Source organism: Gossypium raimondii, chromosome 2 (genome assembly GCF_025698545.1).
Source record: "Gossypium raimondii isolate GPD5lz chromosome 2, ASM2569854v1, whole genome shotgun sequence".
In the NCBI taxonomy this organism is placed as follows: Eukaryota; Viridiplantae; Streptophyta; class Magnoliopsida; order Malvales; family Malvaceae; genus Gossypium; species Gossypium raimondii.
In genome coordinates, this window is record NC_068566.1 from 16,935,669 (window position 1) to 16,955,624 (window position 19,956).

Consider the following 19,956-nt stretch of genomic DNA (forward strand, 5'->3'; position numbering starts at 1 on the left):
TTCCAAAAGAATGAAGGAGAAAAACAAACCGTCCTTAATTTCATATATACTTCTCTACAAGTTCAACATAGACATCCTTGAAAATATATTTTATCATCATTATCATAAACTGAATATTTAATCTAATTTTTTATTTCTCAAAAAGGTAGGTGTGACAGCATGTCGAAGGGAAATTTATATCACAAATGACATAGAGACATGTAAAAAGTGCTACCAGGAGGAAAGCGGAATAACGCTGCCGCCACCTCACCACTTTCTCTTCCCTTACTCGCTTCTAGTAGTAATGATTCTTTGACTTCGCCACCACAACCCATCCGCGCCCATAAGTCCATTTTGGTATTCTTTTCAAAATTTACCAAATCTCATGTTTTCTATTATACATAAATTTAAATTCTAACGATAAAAAAAATGAATTTTTCATTCTTAAAGAAATTATAAATGCAACTAGCAATTATTATATATTTTGTAAATCAAACTTAAACATGTTCACAAATTATATATCGATGACTTGTTTTACTATTTAAAAGTTATAAAATATATTTTTAATTAAAATGACTTGTTTTACTATCTAAAAGTTGTAAAACATGAAATATATATTATTTTCATAAATAAAACTATTATTTATCTTGACTTAAAATGAAGTGATGGTTAAAGTTGTTGTCAAACACTAATTTGATATAGATTCAAACCCTAAAATTATTATTTAATGTGACCTCAAGTAAAAAATTCTGTAGGGGCTACTCATTTTTATATTTTAACCTGCTTTAATTTGTGTTACACGAATACAAGTAATCAACATTCAAATCATGGTTAGATTAGCACGTTGTTGAACTTGAAAGAGTCTCATGAGTTTCATGTGTTATGAGAAAGAAGTCGAAAAAATCTAGTTTGATAGCTTTGGTGGTGGAGTGTTTTAACATTATTAACAGAGGTGGATGGCTTGGCTTGAGAATGAGATGGAAGAAGACAAGCGATGCATCCTACGTGCCTTGGAGAATTCATTGATGACCTTTGCTTTGGCTCACCCTGTTAATGCCAAACAATTGCTTCATTCAGCTTCGTCTCCAACATAACCCAAACATCATATTTTAGACTCCAAAACAATTATTGTTAATGTATAAACATAATATACATCAAATTATGAACAAAATGCAAGTAGATGTCTGCTACTCTTTCTTGAAAATAATACAAAATTTCCACCACACCTCTTACCTAATTATTATGGGAAAACTTTTTGAAAATGACAAAAATACTCACCTACAATCCCGACTGCCCAAGACTAGTAGTACAAATTACTGAATGAAAGGGATTTATTCCTGCTATCAAGTAAATGACAGTGTCTCCACATAAAGCTTTTCCAGAAAGAACAAATGAATTGCTGTGTCTCCGTATATCATCAACATTGTGGCTTTAAGATGAATTTGCCAGGTTCACTATAAGTTTTCTCCAATTGCTCCAATTTGTTGATTTTGAAACCCCTGATCCTCAGTTCCTCGGGGCTACTCGTATCTTTGTAGTTAATCCTCTCAAGAAGCCAGCCCTTGTTTTGTATTGATCCTCCTACTTTAACCTGTTTCCGAAACCATTGTTATTACACAATTGTTCTCCAACTGAACTAAGCTTGAATCCCAAAGTAAAATTGTACAGAAATGCAAAATAGCCTTCCACACTTGCAAGTAGAGAAGACTCATATTCTTAACTAGTTTAATATATCATCTAATGCATGATAAGTGGACTGCGTGAATAATGAAATGATAAGAAACACGATGATCATGCATGAATTTCGAAGAAAGAAGAATGTAAGAAACTAAAAGCCATGAAAGCCAACATATTTTATGCTACAACATCTCTTACGAAACAATCAAAGCTTAAAACATCAGATTATGACAACAAATATATTAAACTTGTTGCAAAAGAGTGCAAGGAAAAAGATCCAAGGAAGAACATATTAAATAATAGAATGCACTGACCATCAGTTTATAATGGCATACCTCTGCACCATCAATACAGTTGATGATAAGAGCTCCATCCAAGGATAGATCTTCAAGAAAGATATCACGGCCCTTAAGGACCATGGTAGATCTTTGAGATACCGAGCAACTTTGGCTAACTTTGATTTTGATCTCAGAAAAAGTAAGCCCCCATTTAGGCTTCCATGTAATACGCGGCCACACTTCCACCTCTTGTCCATTGAAAACCTGTTGTACTGGACCCTCCACTTGGACACCAGCCTAGCAAATGTAAAAAATTTGACACCAAAAGATTTAAAAATAGCAAGAGAGAGTGAAAATATATTCTAAATGAGACAGATTCTATCACTTGAAGTTAGCCTAAGAGCAGCATGATCACCTTTATAAGGATGAGACTGTTTGCACGATAAATGGCCATTTCTCCAGAAGTTGCACTGTGATATGGGTTTCCTTTTGGTACCTTAATCAAGGTTGACAGAACATTAATAGAATCAAACAGACAAAGGTAATGATTAGAAATATTCAAATAGGAGCCTCGGTACAAAGAGAGTAGAGACAATAAACAGCCTAAACGTTGCTTGCTTGAAGATTAGCCAAGAGCAGTTTAAGGGAGATGGAAATTGAATAGGGTAGCATAAATCCATTTAAATAACTTTTACCATATCCCTTGAAACTGTGTTGTTCTTTCCAGAAAATAAAGAAAGAGGTAAAATGGTTTCTATTAAACTTTGCAGCATAATTATACCAAAGAAGGTTATTAGCATATTAAGGCTGTATGATGTGAGAGAACTAAAAGAAAAATAGTTTTCAATCAGAAATTTTCAAACTCTGAAATAGACTCCTGAAAGAAAATGCAGAACATAATCTGCATGTTAGAAATTTTCATATTTCGATCTTCACAGGATACCCTAATTAGACTGTCAATCAGTTGTTTATAAACCAACCAACACTAGAAATCATGAATTTGGAACATACTAGATTGTTATAATTGCAAAAAAAAAAAAAAGTTAAATAGAGAAAGATGGACTCCAGAAATTAATAAAACATCATTTCACCTTAGAAGCATCCTCAGGGTTGTTTTTCACAGGTGCATAAGCAAGCCATTTATCCATCACCTATACAATAGCATGACAGCAGGTTTAGTGATAAGAAAATATTAAATAGCAAATTTTACAGAATCAAAATAGAAGCATCTTCCTTTCTCATGGCAGATCACAAGAGAAGCATGTTCGTATTGGATGGAAGTTAGGTAAGGTCTATCAAAGACCAAAAGCTTCAGTGAAATAACAAGGAAGGCTTGAAAGCATCAATTACCGTAAATCCAACTCTTGCTGTTGGAGGCAATGTTTTAGGGTAGTCTTGCATCATACACTCTAGTCGAGTTGAGGACTTAAATGATGTTTTACTGGCATCTTTATATCTGCAGTAGCATAAGACAAAGGAGATGGCATTGTCAAGACTCACTGACTTCTATAGAATGAATTGTATAGGAAAAATTCACAAAGTAGGATCCTGTGACATCAACTGTCAGATAAATGTTAAGTTGTTGAAGATTTTTCCACCATGATTTGGAATCAACAGAATCTAACTTCTTTAATGGCTAGGAAACTAACACTTATAAACTAGAAGACATTTCTTACAGCAAGAAGTTCTAGGAACTAAATACAGTTCTTGAATGTTTGTGACAACCAGCCATGCGAATTCAACAGATGATGTATAAACAAATTAACTAATTAAAAAAGAACTACAAACCTTTTAATCTAAATTCTTGTTATAAGCAACAAGAAGCTGTAAAATAATCAATAAAGCAGAAGACTAACAAGTTTCAATCATAATTAACAAAGATGAAAAGGAAGAATTACTTAGGGTTAACAAATTCCTTTATCGCCCCTCCTGTTTTTGTCAGCTCCTCAATGTATGGACCAAGCTCCAAAATAAGCTGTAAAACAGAACCAAAATAATAGAATATGGTAGTAAATTATACAAACCAAGATCAAATTTCGTGAAAGTCACCATGATTATTACAATGACGGTTTCAGTAGGTGAAAATTTCATAAGTTATTCTATTTTCTACCATCATGAGTATAAATAAAGAGTTCATGCTATAATCAAAATAAACAAATCAGATAAACATCAAAAGCCTCATTTTGTTTATTCATCATGATAGACATCCCCTGGAAATGAAAACAATTATTTTGAGCCAGAAAAGTTACTTGGTTTATATTTCCTGGGAAAGGAGAATAACCAGTCTCACAATTAGCATCTCCATCAAGATGTCCAGCAGCTCTAAGCAGAGGATCAAGCTGATTGTACTCCACATTGATCACTACTGATCTTCCTGAAGCCAATTTCATGGGACGTTACTAATAGTGAAGCATAAATTACTGGGCCTTCAATGCCTAAAAGACCTATATAGCGTAGTTGTATTATATGTATGTGTGAGAGAGAAAACAAAAAGGAGTAGGTGGAGAAAAAGAAGCAATTATGCACCATGCTATCTCCTCAATTACTTTAGAATGAACTAATTATGGCATATCCAAGATGTAGGCAAAAAAAATTATGTAAGCAAATGTATTTATATAAAATTATGTAATGAACAAATGAGCCTTTGGTTGAAATGGTAAAGTCGAGGCTTTGGAGACTATGGTTAGGTTCAAGTCAAACCATGTGTGGGTACTTTTCTAGATTTATTCTAGGTTTAAATTTGTTTTTATAGATTTTATATAAATATGTAAAAAGACAAAATACTTTCATGTAATATTTGTTACTTTGTAAAAAAGTTAAGTTTTTAGTCATTTCTCAACTGAGCTGATGTTTGGTTGAATCGTGACACCAACTCAGTGAGAGACGTAAATATTTAGTATAGACGTAAAAAGATAAAATACCTTCATATAATATTTGTTACTTCGTAAAAAAAAAAGTTTTTAGTTATTTCTCAATTGAGTTGATGTTCCGTTGACTTGTGACACCAACTTAGTGAGAGACTTAAATATAGTATAGATAAGCACAAAGCAAAAGTGACACCAAGAAATCAGAAATTACTGAAGTGTAAACCTATTAGTCAAATGTTCAAATGTCAACATCCATAGAGAAATAGGTTAATAAGAAAATACACTCACACACGCTATTGGCAGTTCTAGCTTCCAAGAATTGTAAGTGTTTCATGTATATACCATCACTATGAGTAAGTCTTGTAATTCCTCCCATGGCCTCTTTTGCTTTCCGTTGAACAGCAAGAGAGTTGACCTGGTATTGTTTAGTAGCACTGACTCCTAGAGATGCTGGAATGGCCTAATATTGAAATCATAGAAATTTTTATTTATAACCAGTTTTCCACTGTTAATATAAAAAAACTATAAATGAAAATATTGCAATTTTAGCTGTTAACCTTGAAAAGAAGTCCATTTGTGTCTTGAAAAAAGAGAACCCATCTCAAACCAGCATAAAGCCTAGAAAAAAGTGAATATACAAATATGATGTAATTATAGAAAGCTATAGTTAACCCAATTTCAAAAGGGTGGCATTTGACTTCTTTATGCAATGTCGATAATGTTGAGACAAGACAAGTGGGCTTTACAAAAATGTTACTTTTCAGTACATGATTGCTTGATTTACTACCTCATGCACAGGGTCACAGTTTGTTTGTTTCAATATTATAGCTTAAAATGGATCAGAAACCACAATTTTTTTGCCTTACTAATATAAAGAGAGACAATGGCAGGAGCAGACACAAAATATCATCTTATAAAGAGTTTACATGCCATAAAGAAATAAGTTTATGACAAGAGGCAACATATGAACTTTGAGGAAACTTGCAAAGGCATGAAAGAAATTCTCAATGCCAGATTTTAGAAGCATTGTAAGATTTTGTGACATACCATACTTTCAGAAGGCCACTAGAGTAAAGAAGGGAGTGCACATCACCATGGCCATGAGGTTTTGTCTAGAAAGGCCAGAAAATAGTTCAGGAAAGAACCTAATGGTTTTATCAATTAAAATAAAACCACTGTTTTGCATACAGTGTTTACAATGGTTACCTGAATTTGGTATTTGTTATGAGGGTCCAAAGCAAGCCTAGCATCATTATCATCTAAACATGCAACTTTTTCCTGCAAGAAAATATGACATTGTATGTAAAGCAACTTAACAACAGCTTTAACCAAAAACAAATCAATGAGTGATTGCGAACCTGCTTAAGAAGTTTGACTTGTGTTGGTTTCATCCCAAAGTAAGAATTTGATTCCAAAACCTCCAATGTGCGGGTATGTGTGTCATCCGATGTCATGATAACAAAAGGAATATCTTTTTGAAATGTGCCTAAAATTTAAACAGAAAGAGAATGAACTTAAGTAAATAAAAGAGCAAATAAGTTATAAAATGCAACTAGCAATGCAATATTTTGGAAAAGAGGTTGTTTAATTCCTTTTAACTTATAGAGGCAAATATGAACTGCTTCTGCTAGCTGGACCAGGGAGATTGTTTACAAAGTATTTAACAAGCTCAGGTGACATAGATGGTTGCACCTTAGCTGTTTACATAAAGCAAAATTTTCAAACAGATACATATATGCATGCTTTCTTTGAAAGTGGCCTTTCTCATGATGGCTAGATTCTAAACCTAAGTTCATCCAAGTGGCTTTCTTTTCCATGGTTCAGGCACTAAGCAATTGCTCATACATTTCAACAAGTGAAATAGAACTGCTCAGTTAATTCTCATTGATTGCTGCCATTCATAATACTGAAGGGAAATAACACTTGATTTTTCTTGATCACATGGAGAAGCAACATTTAAAATGCTATATAATGAGGAAGGGCTCCAAACAAATGAGAAATGTGATACAAACCTTGTGTGAGCCTACAGCTACCTTCCTGAAGAGCAAGAATAGACTCAATGTAGAGTTGTAAGAAACATGTTCCGGTAGTGGCCTCTGCTAAAAGTGCCACCTACAAGGTGTAAAAAGTAGCTAGTCAAATATTTTCTTTGGGAAGCAACACTGGTTAAGGGTGTTTGAAAAGGTTTAATTGGTGCAACATCAAATATGTGATCAACCCTCTTTGAGAAAAAAGAGGAAAAAAGTGTCCATGCAATATCTAGTGCAGACAAGCATGAATCATGAAACCATCACTAAACACAAAATATATCTCAAAATTTTATTTCAACTACATGAGTTCTGTAGTTTTTATGAAATCAAAAAATTAAAATTAACAGCAAAAGCACAATATTATCCATCCCTATCACTCTATCTACCTTAATTCCGTTGTATCCAAGACGTTCACCGAGACCCCCTGCAACAAGAACAAATGCAGCATTTTGGGCTTCTTTAACACCTGCCTCCTCATATTTGATGAAATTATCATCACCAAAAGATAGAACCTCTCCTGTGGGAACCTGCAAACGACATTCGCTGTGTTTAAGACGAAGTTGAACGCAAAATTGAAGAGTATACTAATGTCAATTTACATCTGTTAAAGCATCCAATCTAAAACCAATTGAGCTTCTGTCAAAAAAAAAAAAAAAACCCAATTGAGCTATGCTACCCTTTCCAGCCCAGGATAAATTGCAATACTTAATAATAACACCAAACTTCAATATACGACGAACACAGAAACCCAATACTTAACAATAACACCAGTTAACAACTGGATGTTGATTACATCACAAGAATCTGAAAAAAAAAATTGAAGTTTCAGAGTGAAAGACTAATTTCGTTACCGAAGGTGTGAAGCCATCATATGGGTTCTTCCCTACTTTTGAATCCGCTAAGAGCTCCCTAGCATTTTTAATATACGATGCCAAACCCCCAGGATAGCTTGAATTTAGCTTCGCAACCTATAAAAGAAAATTTATTCAAAAATATAATCCACAATACAGATTTCATCAAACATATCTAAAACAGCAGAGACTAGAGGGAATGAAATACTAAAAATCAATTTGATGATTAAAAACAATTTAAATCACTGTAGAATTCGATAGCTATAGAAAAAGAAAAGGAGACCTGAGCAAAGAATGCTTTCTTTTTGTCGTCCTCGACGCCAGGATCTGTCCATTGCTGAAACAAGTGGCTCTGCCCCATCTCCACCAACATCTTTCCCAATTCAATCTGCCAAAAGCACGTAATTCACATATTCGTATATCTTATACGTATATATATATATATATATACAGCTTTTTTTATTTTTGGAAAATGCAAGACCTGATCCGGAGAAAGGAGGCAGAGATTCTTGACAAGATTAGAAGGCCAATCCCCGGCGTTGATGTTGAGGTTGGAGAGAATGTCCGCCTCTGAATCCACCTTCGCCGAAACCATTCTGGCCGGAATTGTACTTTTTTCAAAGATAAATAAATGAAACAGTAAGTTGAAAAGAATTTTACGTAATAAAAAAAATTCAAAAAGTGAGTGAGAAGAGTGGAGGAGAGAGAAAGAACTTAGAAGCAGATCCTAGAGAGAATGTCGCCGAAATAATAGTGACTGATTACCAGATATTACTGGTCACCAACCTTTAGTTTATTTGAAACCCACCTCTTCACTCTCCAACAGATCTACAATTCCATCAGCCTTCCTGCCAAACCTTTGTTCCTTAAATATTTTCAAATTCATCATTTTAAAATTAATTTTTATTTTATTATAATTCTATAGCCGATAATAATATTCAATTTATTATCATTTCCTCTAATCATTTGAGTGACTCTTCCTACTTTTTTCTCATTATTTGCTTTGGTTCAATGGTTTTGGTTGAGCAGATCTTTCTGAGCTTGTTAAATTTTCATTATTTATTCAGCATTCATACAGTTTAAATGGAATTTCTTCTTATAGAAAGTTAGTCTGTTACTCTTTGCAGACCCAAGATGAAAATTGATGAATCCAGGCATTAATCAACACCAAATTTAATCTTTTCCATTGACTTCTGGAGGTGAGTGTTTCTCATGATCCTTCGTTTTCATCCTGCCCATGGCCTCTTTAGATGCTACTGTATTTTCCCCGGAAAAATATAGAGCTGGGGAAAGAAGAGGGTGGATTTTGAAACTGCAGTTCTTTTGCATTGTTGATGAACCCAGTTTAATGGAATTATCATTCAGTGAAAATAAGACACTGGATTAATGAATCCTCAATTTGCTTCTATATTTCAGAAATGAAGATGAAACGTATATTATTGGGCATACTTCAATTTCATCCGATGTACCTTAAAGCTGTTTTGAATCAAGATTAAAATTTTATGGTCTTAAATAAACCAGAATCACCTAGCTATAAGCACACAAAAATAATAATAATAAGTGTATAAAACACTTATTAACTTGAGCATACATGTCCATAGCATTATTAATAACTCTTTTCTCGTTCAGAAATCATAAATATTTGCATAGATTTTCATGACATTATTAATACACACATGGTTGCTTGATGCAAATAGCATAAACAGGTGTTTATAACTATTTCCCTTTTTAGCAATGCTTCCAAATCTGTAGTTGCTATGTTACTTGGACCTAGGTATCAGATATGTCTGAGAAGGATATGTTCAAACTTTTTCTGAGATTTTCATGTATTTGAGTCTTTGCAAGATTATATCTCCATACTCATATCCAAATATGCATCAGACACGGATAATAGTTGTGTTTGTTTGTCAGATGCTGCTCAAGAAGGTGCATTTCAACCTGTACAAGTAGTATATGAATGCTTTTGGATGAGTTAAGATTTTATTTAAATTAACATCAATATATTCCAGTATTATAAGGCAAATCTAGTGTAGCAATGGGCACACATGCATAAGGCCTCACCTGTGAATATTTTTGACTATTAGTGAATGTAAACATCAGGTTTCTCCGCCAAATAGGTAAGTTCCGATGACCATAGATTCTGCACTTGATACAACATTATGAAACTTAACATATGGCCCTCGTCTGTCTATGCCCTTTTTTTGAGAATCGTTATCATTTATCCATCTTGAAACTGCCCATCATTGCTGTTATTGAATAGAATGCGCGGCTTTCCCATGCTGAAGTTCAGTACCTTGGCGTCCATGTTGTATTTAATTTCTCCATCATATAGTAGCTTCCTGATATAGTGCTCTATGTCTGAACCTATCAATCGAAGCGTGTACTCTGTCAATGGCGCTCCCTGTTCGCATATCATGCATTAGTTCTCTTTAAAGCAGAAAGTTGAGCATGCTAAACAAATTGAAAGGCCGTTGTTCATGATCCATCTGACATTTAATTATGGGATCAGATAGAAATTTTCATTTTTGAAATGAATAGGCTGATCTAGACATGAATGCAATGCTAAACGGGTTCAAGAATTAAGTACTACGATTGAAAATTGAGCTCACTCCCCCAAGAAACTCAGCTAAACCCCAACTCAGAAATACCTATTCCTGGTTCTGCGATCCTTTAGCTATGTATTTCCCAGTTTTGATAGTGATAGTTCCTAGTCTGATTTACTAATATCAGCTAAGACTTAATAGTTTCCACTAACCAAACTCAATCATAGCATCAAGAAAGAAAAGTGGGTTACCTCATAATGATCCACAAGCTCTTGGAAGTACGAATAAACTTTATTGCAAGTTTCAGGAGTCCAAACAAACTCATCAGTAGGGTCAAGTATAAGGGTGAGTTTATCCATCTGAGTTTGATCGAACTCAGAGGTTTCAGGATCAATGTAGGCAGCATAGATCCTGACGTGCCTCGTAACACTGCTAAGCCACTGTCCTCCATATTCTTTGCCCATGTTTTTGCTCTTTACATTCAGTTGTTTTTCCACTGGCCTTGGTTGTGTAGGTTGTTGTTGCTTAACCTTTTCTTGCTCTTCCTGCACTTTAGCTTCTTGTGTTTCACCAACTTCAGCTTGCTGCTGAGCCGAAACCGAAAGCACCCTTTTCATTCTCAAGTCTCTTTTCCCTCCACTCCAACCCAACATGGAGAATTTAGTGCAGGCCATGTAAGAGGAAGTTGCAGCCATGTTTGAAATCTTAAAAGTTGAGTGGATTTTTCAGATGCATAATGCTTCTTTATGTATTTCTTCATCCCGAAATTGCATTTATGGGCCTTTATTTTTGGTGAATTCATATTAAGCTTGTCAAATTTGATCCTTTAGTTTTGTGGATAAGTCTTTTTGTTTTTATCCAAGGGAGGGTTGGCTTGGGCTGAGCTTGCTGTTGATTGTGGTGGAGAAACAAAGGAGATTGCCTGCCATCAATTTGGATAAATTGGCCTTTGGGCAATAATAATCTCATTAACGTAAATTAATAAGTTAAAATATTTTATATTTGCATAAATTTTTATGTATTATTAATTTATATTATTATCTTTTGAATGTTTTAAGTTGTTTTCTGCTCTATGTTGTTCGCATAATCAGATTTTAATCTAACTTGAACAATCTGAACGCTTCTGAAATATCTACCTCCTGTTCTAAGAGAAAAGAAACTTACGCTCTCTACTCTGTACAGCATTATATATCTCCCTCTACTGTCATGTGATCAGATTATATCCAAAATTGATTGCTTCATCACTTGGACCAATATTACATAACTAGAAACTGAGCAAACGGTTCTAAATCGGTAAAACACTGAACACCCCAACCAAAAAATTAACCATTCTTTCATATATTTTTATTAATTATTAAATTACTGTTTGACTCTCAATTTAGCCGGTTGAATTGTTTTAATTAAAAATTTGATGATTTGGTCAGTTCAACCACCAGTTTAGTTCTTACATCATTGACATTCTTAGCTTTACTACACAAAAACAACTTAATCATCTTTCAATTTTGTTGAGGAGATTTTGACCTCTCGAGAAGAAGAATCTGACGTGTTGTCCATCGAAGGCTAATGGACCTCCTCAACAAGTCATGTATTAGGTCTAGGGTTCCTATGCTCGATTTGTCCTGGAATTTTTTCTCCCGACTCTACCAAGAGTGTAACACCCCTAACCCGTATCCGTCACCGAATTAGGGTTAAAAGTCATTACTAATCAAAATACAACTCAAAACAGACCTTCATTAAAGTTCAATAATTATAGTAGTTACATTAGATAACCTAGGTTTAATATTAAACATGCGAAATTTTAAGCTTTTCTTTGAGTCATTTAAAACTAAACGAAAACATTACAATCCAACTAGACTATAAGGAAATAAGCCATTTTCGCTGGCTATGAAACTCATTTACAAAACATTAAAGTACGCTCTTATAACATTATCTAGCCTGTACATGCCCTAAGTTAAAATTCAAACATTTTAATACCGAGACAGTAGATAGAGTGATGATCTTTGCTGACAATCCCCGAGCTTGAAGCTTGATCTTTAAATTTATAAAACAGAGAGACATAAAAGAACAAGGTAAGCTTATTTAGCTTAGTAAGTCTATAGCATAACTAAAACAACACATAAATAAAACACACAAATATCATATAATTTCCTGATTACATTTATAGATGTCACAAATACCACATTTTACTAACTGAATATTTAAAATGCATTGTCATCTTATTTATATAAAATATATGTAATCGTAGAATGCTTACCAATGAGTATATATATACACTCTATATACATACAACCAATTGTATGTTTAAATACTCATCGAGAACTTACAACCAAATACATGAACTTATCACTTACTTAAAATCAATTACATACATTACTATCAATACTTAGAGCCGAATACACCTACACTTCAAATGCGTATAATCAAACGCGTATTTATACATATATACTTTACAATTATTATAACCGAATATACATATATATATGTACATCAAACTAATATAATAGAGCACATTTATACTTACCCAAAATGCATATCACCAATCACATAGATGCTTAATAAAAGCATATACATAATGCAAATATAAATTTATCACATGCATATATGTGAATGTGCATATATCTATCAAGTGCTTAAAGCTGTATAGACATATACACATACTCATCGATACGTATAAATGGATGTTTGTATGTTCATCAAATATGAAGACCGAATATGTAATCATATTCTTCAATTTCATACCACAAAATCCATATACACATTCAAGTACATGTATATACATAATATAAACAATATCAGGCATTTAGCACGCTAGGCTTAAAGCACATTTTTAGTACCAAGCACTTAGCACGCTAGACATAAAGTCGATATGTTTCACCGGCATCAAGCCTACTAGGCGTAATGTGCGGTATGTTTCACCAAGCATCAAGCACGCTAGGCGTAATGTCGGTATGTTTCACCAGCATCAAGCACGCTAGAGCGTAATGTCCGGATTACTTCATTGTCAATAAACACATTAGGCTCGGAACCTAAATTTTCAATTTCACATATACAAATAATTCCTCATATCATTCATAATAACAATCACATGTTCATTATATACCATATTCAAATCGTATGAGTTTACCAATCATACCTTCAATTCAACTCAAGTGCTTATAAATTCATAAACATATATATATATATATATATACGTATATATATATAAAGTCGAACCTCAATTATAAAAGCAGATAGATTTTATACCTTTAATCCTATTCAAGAACCAATACATAAATATACATATATATATTGAATCTCGTGAATATATTTAACATTTATACCATTAACTAAAATCAACAACCCATACATGTATATACATTTATATTCGAACATAAATGTATTTATTTACACAATTTTACCTTTAACTAGGTTCAAAACTTATTCATATATATATCATTGAATCTATCACATACATATATATAATTGCATACATAAGTTCAATATAAAACATATACATATATATAATCTCATACATATTTAAAAATTACATATGAATATATATTGAAACTACTTAAACAATTATAAAATACATACCTTTAATCAACCCAAAAGCTTATGCATGTATATTCTTATGTATATATATTTGAATCTTATATATATATATATATATATATATATTTATATATATATATATAATATACATATCTTTGATTAAATCTAAAATATATACATATATATACTCATATTTGTTCGAACCTTGTGCACACATATACCTCTCATACATTCAATTAAATTCATCACAAATATATATATAGATTCATATACAAATATTCGAACATTGTATATATATATCTATATACCCTTTCTTACTTTAACTAAATTAAAATATCTATATAAGTATAAACCTATATATTCGAATATTGTATATACACATATATACCATTTATACTTCAAATTTATTCAATCAATTACTTTTAATTATAGCTCAACAAAAATAAAATAGATATACATACATATATATTGATATAATAACATTAAATAACTAATAGACTTACCTCAGACAGTGAAAAATGGAACCGGATAATTAGTCTACGACTTTAGCTTTTCCTCGATCCAACTCCGATTTCTTTGGTTCTTGATCTAAATATATTCAAAATGAACTAGTTTAAATATTATTTCATTCAATTTAGTCCAAAAACACATAAATGGGAAAATTACCATTTTGCCCCTAACATTTACACTTTTTGCAATTTAGTCCCTATTGCATAAAACACAAAATACACAAAATTTGCCCACACTATAGAAGGGCCGCATATCCCTAGTGCTCATACAAGTTCACATATTTCATTTATTTCACATTTTAGTCCCTCAAAAATTTAATTTCACAATTTAGCCCTAATTACTTAATTTCACCAAAAATTCAAATAAAAAACATGTTAATCTTTCACATATCTTTCATATTTCATCATTAACTAACAAAAAGCTCAAGCATTCATAAATGGCATATCACAAAATTAACACCAAATTCTAAAATTAAGGTATGGGTCTTGTAGTACACAAAGCAACGATCTCAAAAACATAAAAATTTTCAAAAACCGAACAAAAACGAACCTTTAATTATGCAAAGACATGGTCGAACCTTCTTCAAGCTTTAATGGCTTTTCTTTCATCTAAGTTTCGGCTAGGAAGATGATATATGCTATAAAATTATGTTTTTAACTATTATGTATTATAATAATTAATAATTTACTAATTTAACCTTATTAAAATAATTATAACATATATATATTAAGGTTAGTTTTGACCTTAGCCACCCACTATCTAAATAGTGGTCAAATTCCAGCTTTAAACCTCCTAATTTAAAAGACAACAACAATTAGATGCTTTTAAATTAAATCCCTAAGTTTTCATTTTACGCGATTAAGCCATTTTTATCAAATTGAGCACTCAAACGATCAAATTTTTATACGAAATTTTCACACATATTAATTCACATACTGCAAATACCAAAAATAATTTTAAAATATTTTTCCGACTCAGATTTGTGGTCCCTAAAACACTTTGTCTGAGTAGGGTCAAAATTGGGTTGTTACAACTCTCCCCCATTAGGGATTTTCGTCCCCGAAAATCTTACCGGTGAATAGGCTTGGATAACGTTCTTTCATTGCATTCTCTGGTTCCCAAGTCACTTCTTCAACTCTGTGTTTATGCCATAGTACTTTAACTAACGAAATTCTCTTGTTTCGTAACTCTTTAACTTCACAAGCCAAAATAGGAATCGGTTCTTGTAACACCTCTTACTCATATTCATCACCGAAACAAGGTAAGAAGTATTATCAAACGATCTGAAATTTTTTTTTTTTACAAAAATTTTGACATAATTCCTTTTCATAAACATTCAATCCCTCCTGTAATTTTCGAAACACAATTTCGAACAATTTCAATATTTCAACCAAATACAGTTATATGTTCAGATACAATTTATCCATCCCCAACATTCTAAATACTTTGTTAGTAGTTTTAAGAAAACAATTTATCAATTAATATACACCACATTTTAAACCAAACAGTATTATATATATATATATATATATATATATATATACCACATTACATTAAGTCATCTATACAAGCCATATTTCAAAAGTATTGGTTGCAAATACCCAAAAGATGATGATGATAGTGTGGATGATGTTCTGACTTCGTCCAATTTCCGAGCTGATTGATGCCACTATAAAACAAGGGAAAATAAAGAGGAGTAAGCATATAGCTTAAGCATATAGCTTAGTAAGTATGTATGTAATTGATAAATAAATTTCTAGCATGATACCATAGATAATATAATTTTTATCACACATAAATCTATTATTTATTCAATTTCCAGCAAACTATTTTTCTGCATCACAGTCACTAAATTGTTTATATCCGGAGATACGGAACTCCAAATTAAGATCCGTAAATTTTCTCTGAAACTAGACTCATATACCTTCTTACCATAAAATTTTACAAATTTTTTGTTCAGTTAATTAGTATATTTTATTCTCTAAATGTTCCCCTGTTTCACTGCTTGACATTTCTGACCTCTCTTCATGAAAAGTCAGTTATCTCTTAGTACAGAATTCAAATGATGTTCCCAATTATTTCTTTTGAAAATAGACTCAATAAGAAATTTAAGAATGTAAATTACAAAACATAATTATTTTTGTAAAATTTTTAGTGATTTTCCAAAGTAAGAAAAGAGGATTTCGAAATCATTCAGATCTTGTCTCACTAAAATTTCAATATCTAAGAATATATAACTCATTTCGCCATTCTTTCTCTTTTATGTGAAAGTAGACTTATTAAGCTCTAATTCCATGTCTTATTCAACCACTAACTCAATTCCTATAATTTTTGGTGATTTTTCAAACTAACATCACTGTTACAGTCCAAATCTATTCTATTCCAACATCTCTCATTCACATAGCACTATAACCATTTATTTTATAACACAATACAAGACTTCATCACTTCAATCACTCTTTCGCAACTTATCACATTTCAATCACATACCCATATCTCATTGAACATGTCAGTATAACAACAAATATTTGGGGGTTTTCACATAGTACCACCCATGTTACTATTATCATTCGATACATGTAGTAGCCTTCACATAGTACTACACACGTGATCAAGTTTTACGGTTCACGTAGTAGCCTTCACATAGTACTACACACGTGAAAAAATCTTTTCGGTACACATAGTAGCCTTCACTTAGTACTACACATGTGACCATTATTTATCGATACACGTAATAGCCTTCACATAGTACTACACACGTGTTCATCGATACTTTATTGAAATCTTTACCATTCCGACAGTTCCACAAAGATTCTTACTTCCCAATAATTTACAATTTATCCATAACACATCATAATATCAATCTTTCCACTCAACTCCATAACCGGTTTAATAATTCGATTTGAATCACTTCAACCATTACTTGCAGTTGGTATATCCATAAACCAAGCTGATTTTAAACAAACCAACTATCAACTTCAAATTTCTAAATTTTATATAACTATTTCATATTCAACACTTTCACTTATATTGTCATGAAATATAACAAAAATAATTATAACAATGTATTAATTACATACAACTTACCTCAATACAAAATGTAGAGATTTTGCAATTTAATCCCCAATCTTCTCTTTTCCTCGATTAAGGTTGACTTCTTGTCTTTCTTGATCTATAACAGCAAATTGAGCTTGTTTAACATTCACATTTATTAAAACAAGCTTCGACTCAACTTTTGATAAAATTACGATTTTGTCCCTAAACTTTTGCATAATTACATTTTTACCCCAAAATTCGAAAATTAAATTTTATTATTTATTCTTATGTTTTGTCACATGCTGAACACTTTTCCCTCTTATAGCAACATCCAATTCTCACTCTAACTATTACTTATGAGCTTTAGGTATTTTTATCGATTATGTTATTTTAATCGATTTCACTTAAAATCAACTAGCAAGAATTGTTTAACATAATTTCTAACTTCTTCTTCCATAAAACATCAAAATCCAAAAATTTCACACATGGGTAATTTTTCAAATTTCAACCCTAGCTCGAATTAACAGTAAAAATAGATAAACCGAGTTACGGGGATCTCAAAAATGAAAAGATCATTAAAAACGGGGTTAGGATGCACTTACTATGAACTTGAAAAAGCAAAGAAACCCTAGCTATGGTGTCTTCTAAAATTCGGCAGCAACTATGGAGAAGATGAGCATATTTTGCCATCTTTTTCCCATTTAATTCTATTTATTTACCAAATGACTAAAATGCCCTTTCTTAAAAAAATCCTATTTCACTTATTTCATGCCCATTTTTGTCCATCATTAACTAATGGTCTAATTACCACAGACCCCTAATTTATGATTCCATAACAATTAAATACCTTTAACATATAAAACTCAATTTTTTCACTTTTTACAATTTAGTCCTTTTGACTAAATTGAGTGCTCAAACGTCAAAATTTTCGAACGAAATTTTTACGAAAACTTTCCATGAAATCATAGACCATAAAAATATAATAATAATAATATTTTTCCTAGTCAGATTTGTGGTCTCGAAACCACTGTTCCGACGTTACAGTTCTTCCTCATATGTCATATCAGATTTAATCTCAACCTCAGACGGAATAATCACATGTGAAGGATTAGATCGGTATCTACGAATCATCGAAACATGGAATACATTGTGAATCTTTTCTAGCCCAGGTGGTAATAACAATCTACAAGCGAATCTTTTCTAGCCCAATACGTTCAATAATCTCATAAAGTCCAATGAACCTCGGACTCAATTTACCTTAACGACCGAATCTGAGTATCTTCTTCCATGGTGAGACTTTCAAAAATTCTTTATCCCCAGTTTGAAACTCTATATCTTTTCTTTTCAAATCTGCATATGACTTTTGACGATCCGATGCTGCTTTCAAACTATCCCGAATCACTTTCACTTTCTGCTCAGTTTCTTTAATCAAATCAACCCCGTGTATCTTATTCTCGCTATGATCGGTCCAACACAATGGGGTACGACATTTACGACCGTATAAAGCCTCGTAGGGTGCCATTTTAATGCTAGACTGAAAACTATTATTATATGCAAATTCAATCAAAGGCAAATATCGTTCTTATGTACCTTCAAACTCAAGAATACAACATCTCAACATATCTTCGAGTATCTGAATGATTCGTTCGGACTGGCCATTTGTTTCCAGATGGAAAGCTATACTGAAGTGTAGTTTCATACCTAAAGCATCTTGTAGTTTCTTCTAAAACCGCGATGTGATTCTCGGGTCTCTGTCCGAAATAATAGAAATCGGTACTCCATGCAACCTTACAATCTGGGAAACATATAATTCAACTAACTTATCAAGCGAATAATCTGTGCGAACCGGAAGAAAATGTGTCGGTTTAGTCACTACAACCCAAATAGCATCTTTCTTACCCGATCTCAATGGTAAACCGGATACAAAATCCATTGTGACTCTGTCCAATTTCCATTCTGGTATCATTATCAGCTGAAGCAATCCAAAAGGTACCTGAGGCTCGGCTTTTACTTGCTGACATATTAAACACTTTGAAACAAAATTAGTAAAATCTCGTTTCATACCGCGCCACCAATAGTGTTGTGTAAGATCATTAAACATTTTCGTGCTACCCGGATGAATGGATAATCGACTACTGTGAGCTTCATTCAAGATCATCTAAATTAACTCTGAGTTTTTCAGAACACATAATCAGTTTCTATACCTCAAGCAATCGTCAACATAAACTAGAAACTCTGAATCAACGTTTAATTCACCCTGAGCCCGTTTTGTAATTAATTCCTCATCGACTTTCTAAGCTTTACAAATCTGTTAACCAAATAGTGGTTTTGCTTTCAATTCAGCTATTATCGTACCATCATCAGACATAGCTAAATGAGTGTTCAATGCAAGCAAAGCAAACAGTGATTTTCAACTCAAAGCATCAGCAACAACATTAGCATTTCCTAGATGATAATCAATCACAAGGTCATAATCCTTAAGCAATTCTAACCATCAGCGCTGTCTCAGATTCGGATCTTTCTGTGTCATCAAGTATTTCAAACTCTTATACTCGGAGTAAACATTTTTTATCGAACAAATAATGGCGTCATATCTTCAACGCAAATACAATGTCTGCCAACTCCAAATGATGTGTCGGATAATTCTTTTCGTG

At 32.5% G+C, this 19,956-nt stretch overlaps 2 protein-coding genes and 1 long non-coding RNA gene across 3 annotated transcripts; 1 reads left to right on the top strand and 2 right to left on the bottom strand.

The window, feature by feature from the left end:
• Positions 1 to 1,086: 1,086 nt before the first annotated feature.
• LOC105783427 (UDP-sugar pyrophosphorylase) lies at positions 1,087 to 8,287 on the bottom strand. Its single transcript, XM_012608874.2, has 17 exons — positions 8,164 to 8,287; positions 7,966 to 8,070; positions 7,683 to 7,799; positions 7,218 to 7,358; positions 6,814 to 6,913; positions 6,160 to 6,287; positions 6,008 to 6,079; positions 5,849 to 5,913; positions 5,359 to 5,419; positions 5,144 to 5,261; positions 4,184 to 4,308; positions 3,833 to 3,909; positions 3,285 to 3,390; positions 3,026 to 3,085; positions 2,350 to 2,430; positions 1,992 to 2,231; positions 1,087 to 1,570 (listed from the first exon to the last, which is right to left on the bottom strand). Exons 1-17 carry the CDS (start codon positions 8,275 to 8,277, stop codon positions 1,397 to 1,399), a joined length of 1,884 nt encoding a protein of 627 aa, XP_012464328.1. The 5' UTR covers positions 8,278 to 8,287; the 3' UTR covers positions 1,087 to 1,396.
• On the top strand, positions 8,184 to 9,130 carry LOC128035985 (uncharacterized). The gene is made up of 2 exons (XR_008192700.1): positions 8,184 to 8,321; positions 8,810 to 9,130. It is a non-coding gene; the product is annotated as an uncharacterized LOC128035985 (long non-coding RNA).
• A 530-nt stretch (positions 9,131 to 9,660) lies between these two features.
• On the bottom strand, positions 9,661 to 10,983 carry LOC105783428 (NAD(P)H-quinone oxidoreductase subunit M, chloroplastic). The gene is made up of 2 exons (XM_012608877.2): positions 10,477 to 10,983; positions 9,661 to 10,083 (listed from the first exon to the last, which is right to left on the bottom strand). The coding sequence occupies exons 1-2, from the start codon at positions 10,918 to 10,920 to the stop codon at positions 9,901 to 9,903; spliced, it is 627 nt and encodes a 208-aa protein (XP_012464331.1). The 5' UTR covers positions 10,921 to 10,983; the 3' UTR covers positions 9,661 to 9,900.
• Between the last annotated feature and the right edge of the window lie 8,973 nt (positions 10,984 to 19,956).

What these genes read in the sequence shown, in the direction of transcription:
- LOC105783427 (XM_012608874.2), bottom strand. Translation starts at nt 8,277, where the DNA reads ATGGTTTCGGCGAAGGTGGATTCAGAGGCGGACATTCTCTCCAACCTC. An exon ending in ATGATGGCTTCACACCTTCG is followed by an intron (nt 7,359 to 7,682) that starts GTAACGAAATTA and finishes TGTCGTTTGCAG; the next exon opens with GTTCCCACAGGAGAGGTTCT. An exon ending in TTGGATACAACGGAATTAAG is followed by an intron (nt 6,914 to 7,217) that starts GTAGATAGAGTG and finishes TACACCTTGTAG; the next exon opens with GTGGCACTTTTAGCAGAGGC.
- LOC105783428 (XM_012608877.2), bottom strand. Translation starts at nt 10,920, where the DNA reads ATGGCTGCAACTTCCTCTTACATGGCCTGCACTAAATTCTCCATGTTG. An exon ending in AGCTTGTGGATCATTATGAG is followed by an intron (nt 10,084 to 10,476) that starts GTAACCCACTTT and finishes ATATGCGAACAG; the next exon opens with GGAGCGCCATTGACAGAGTA.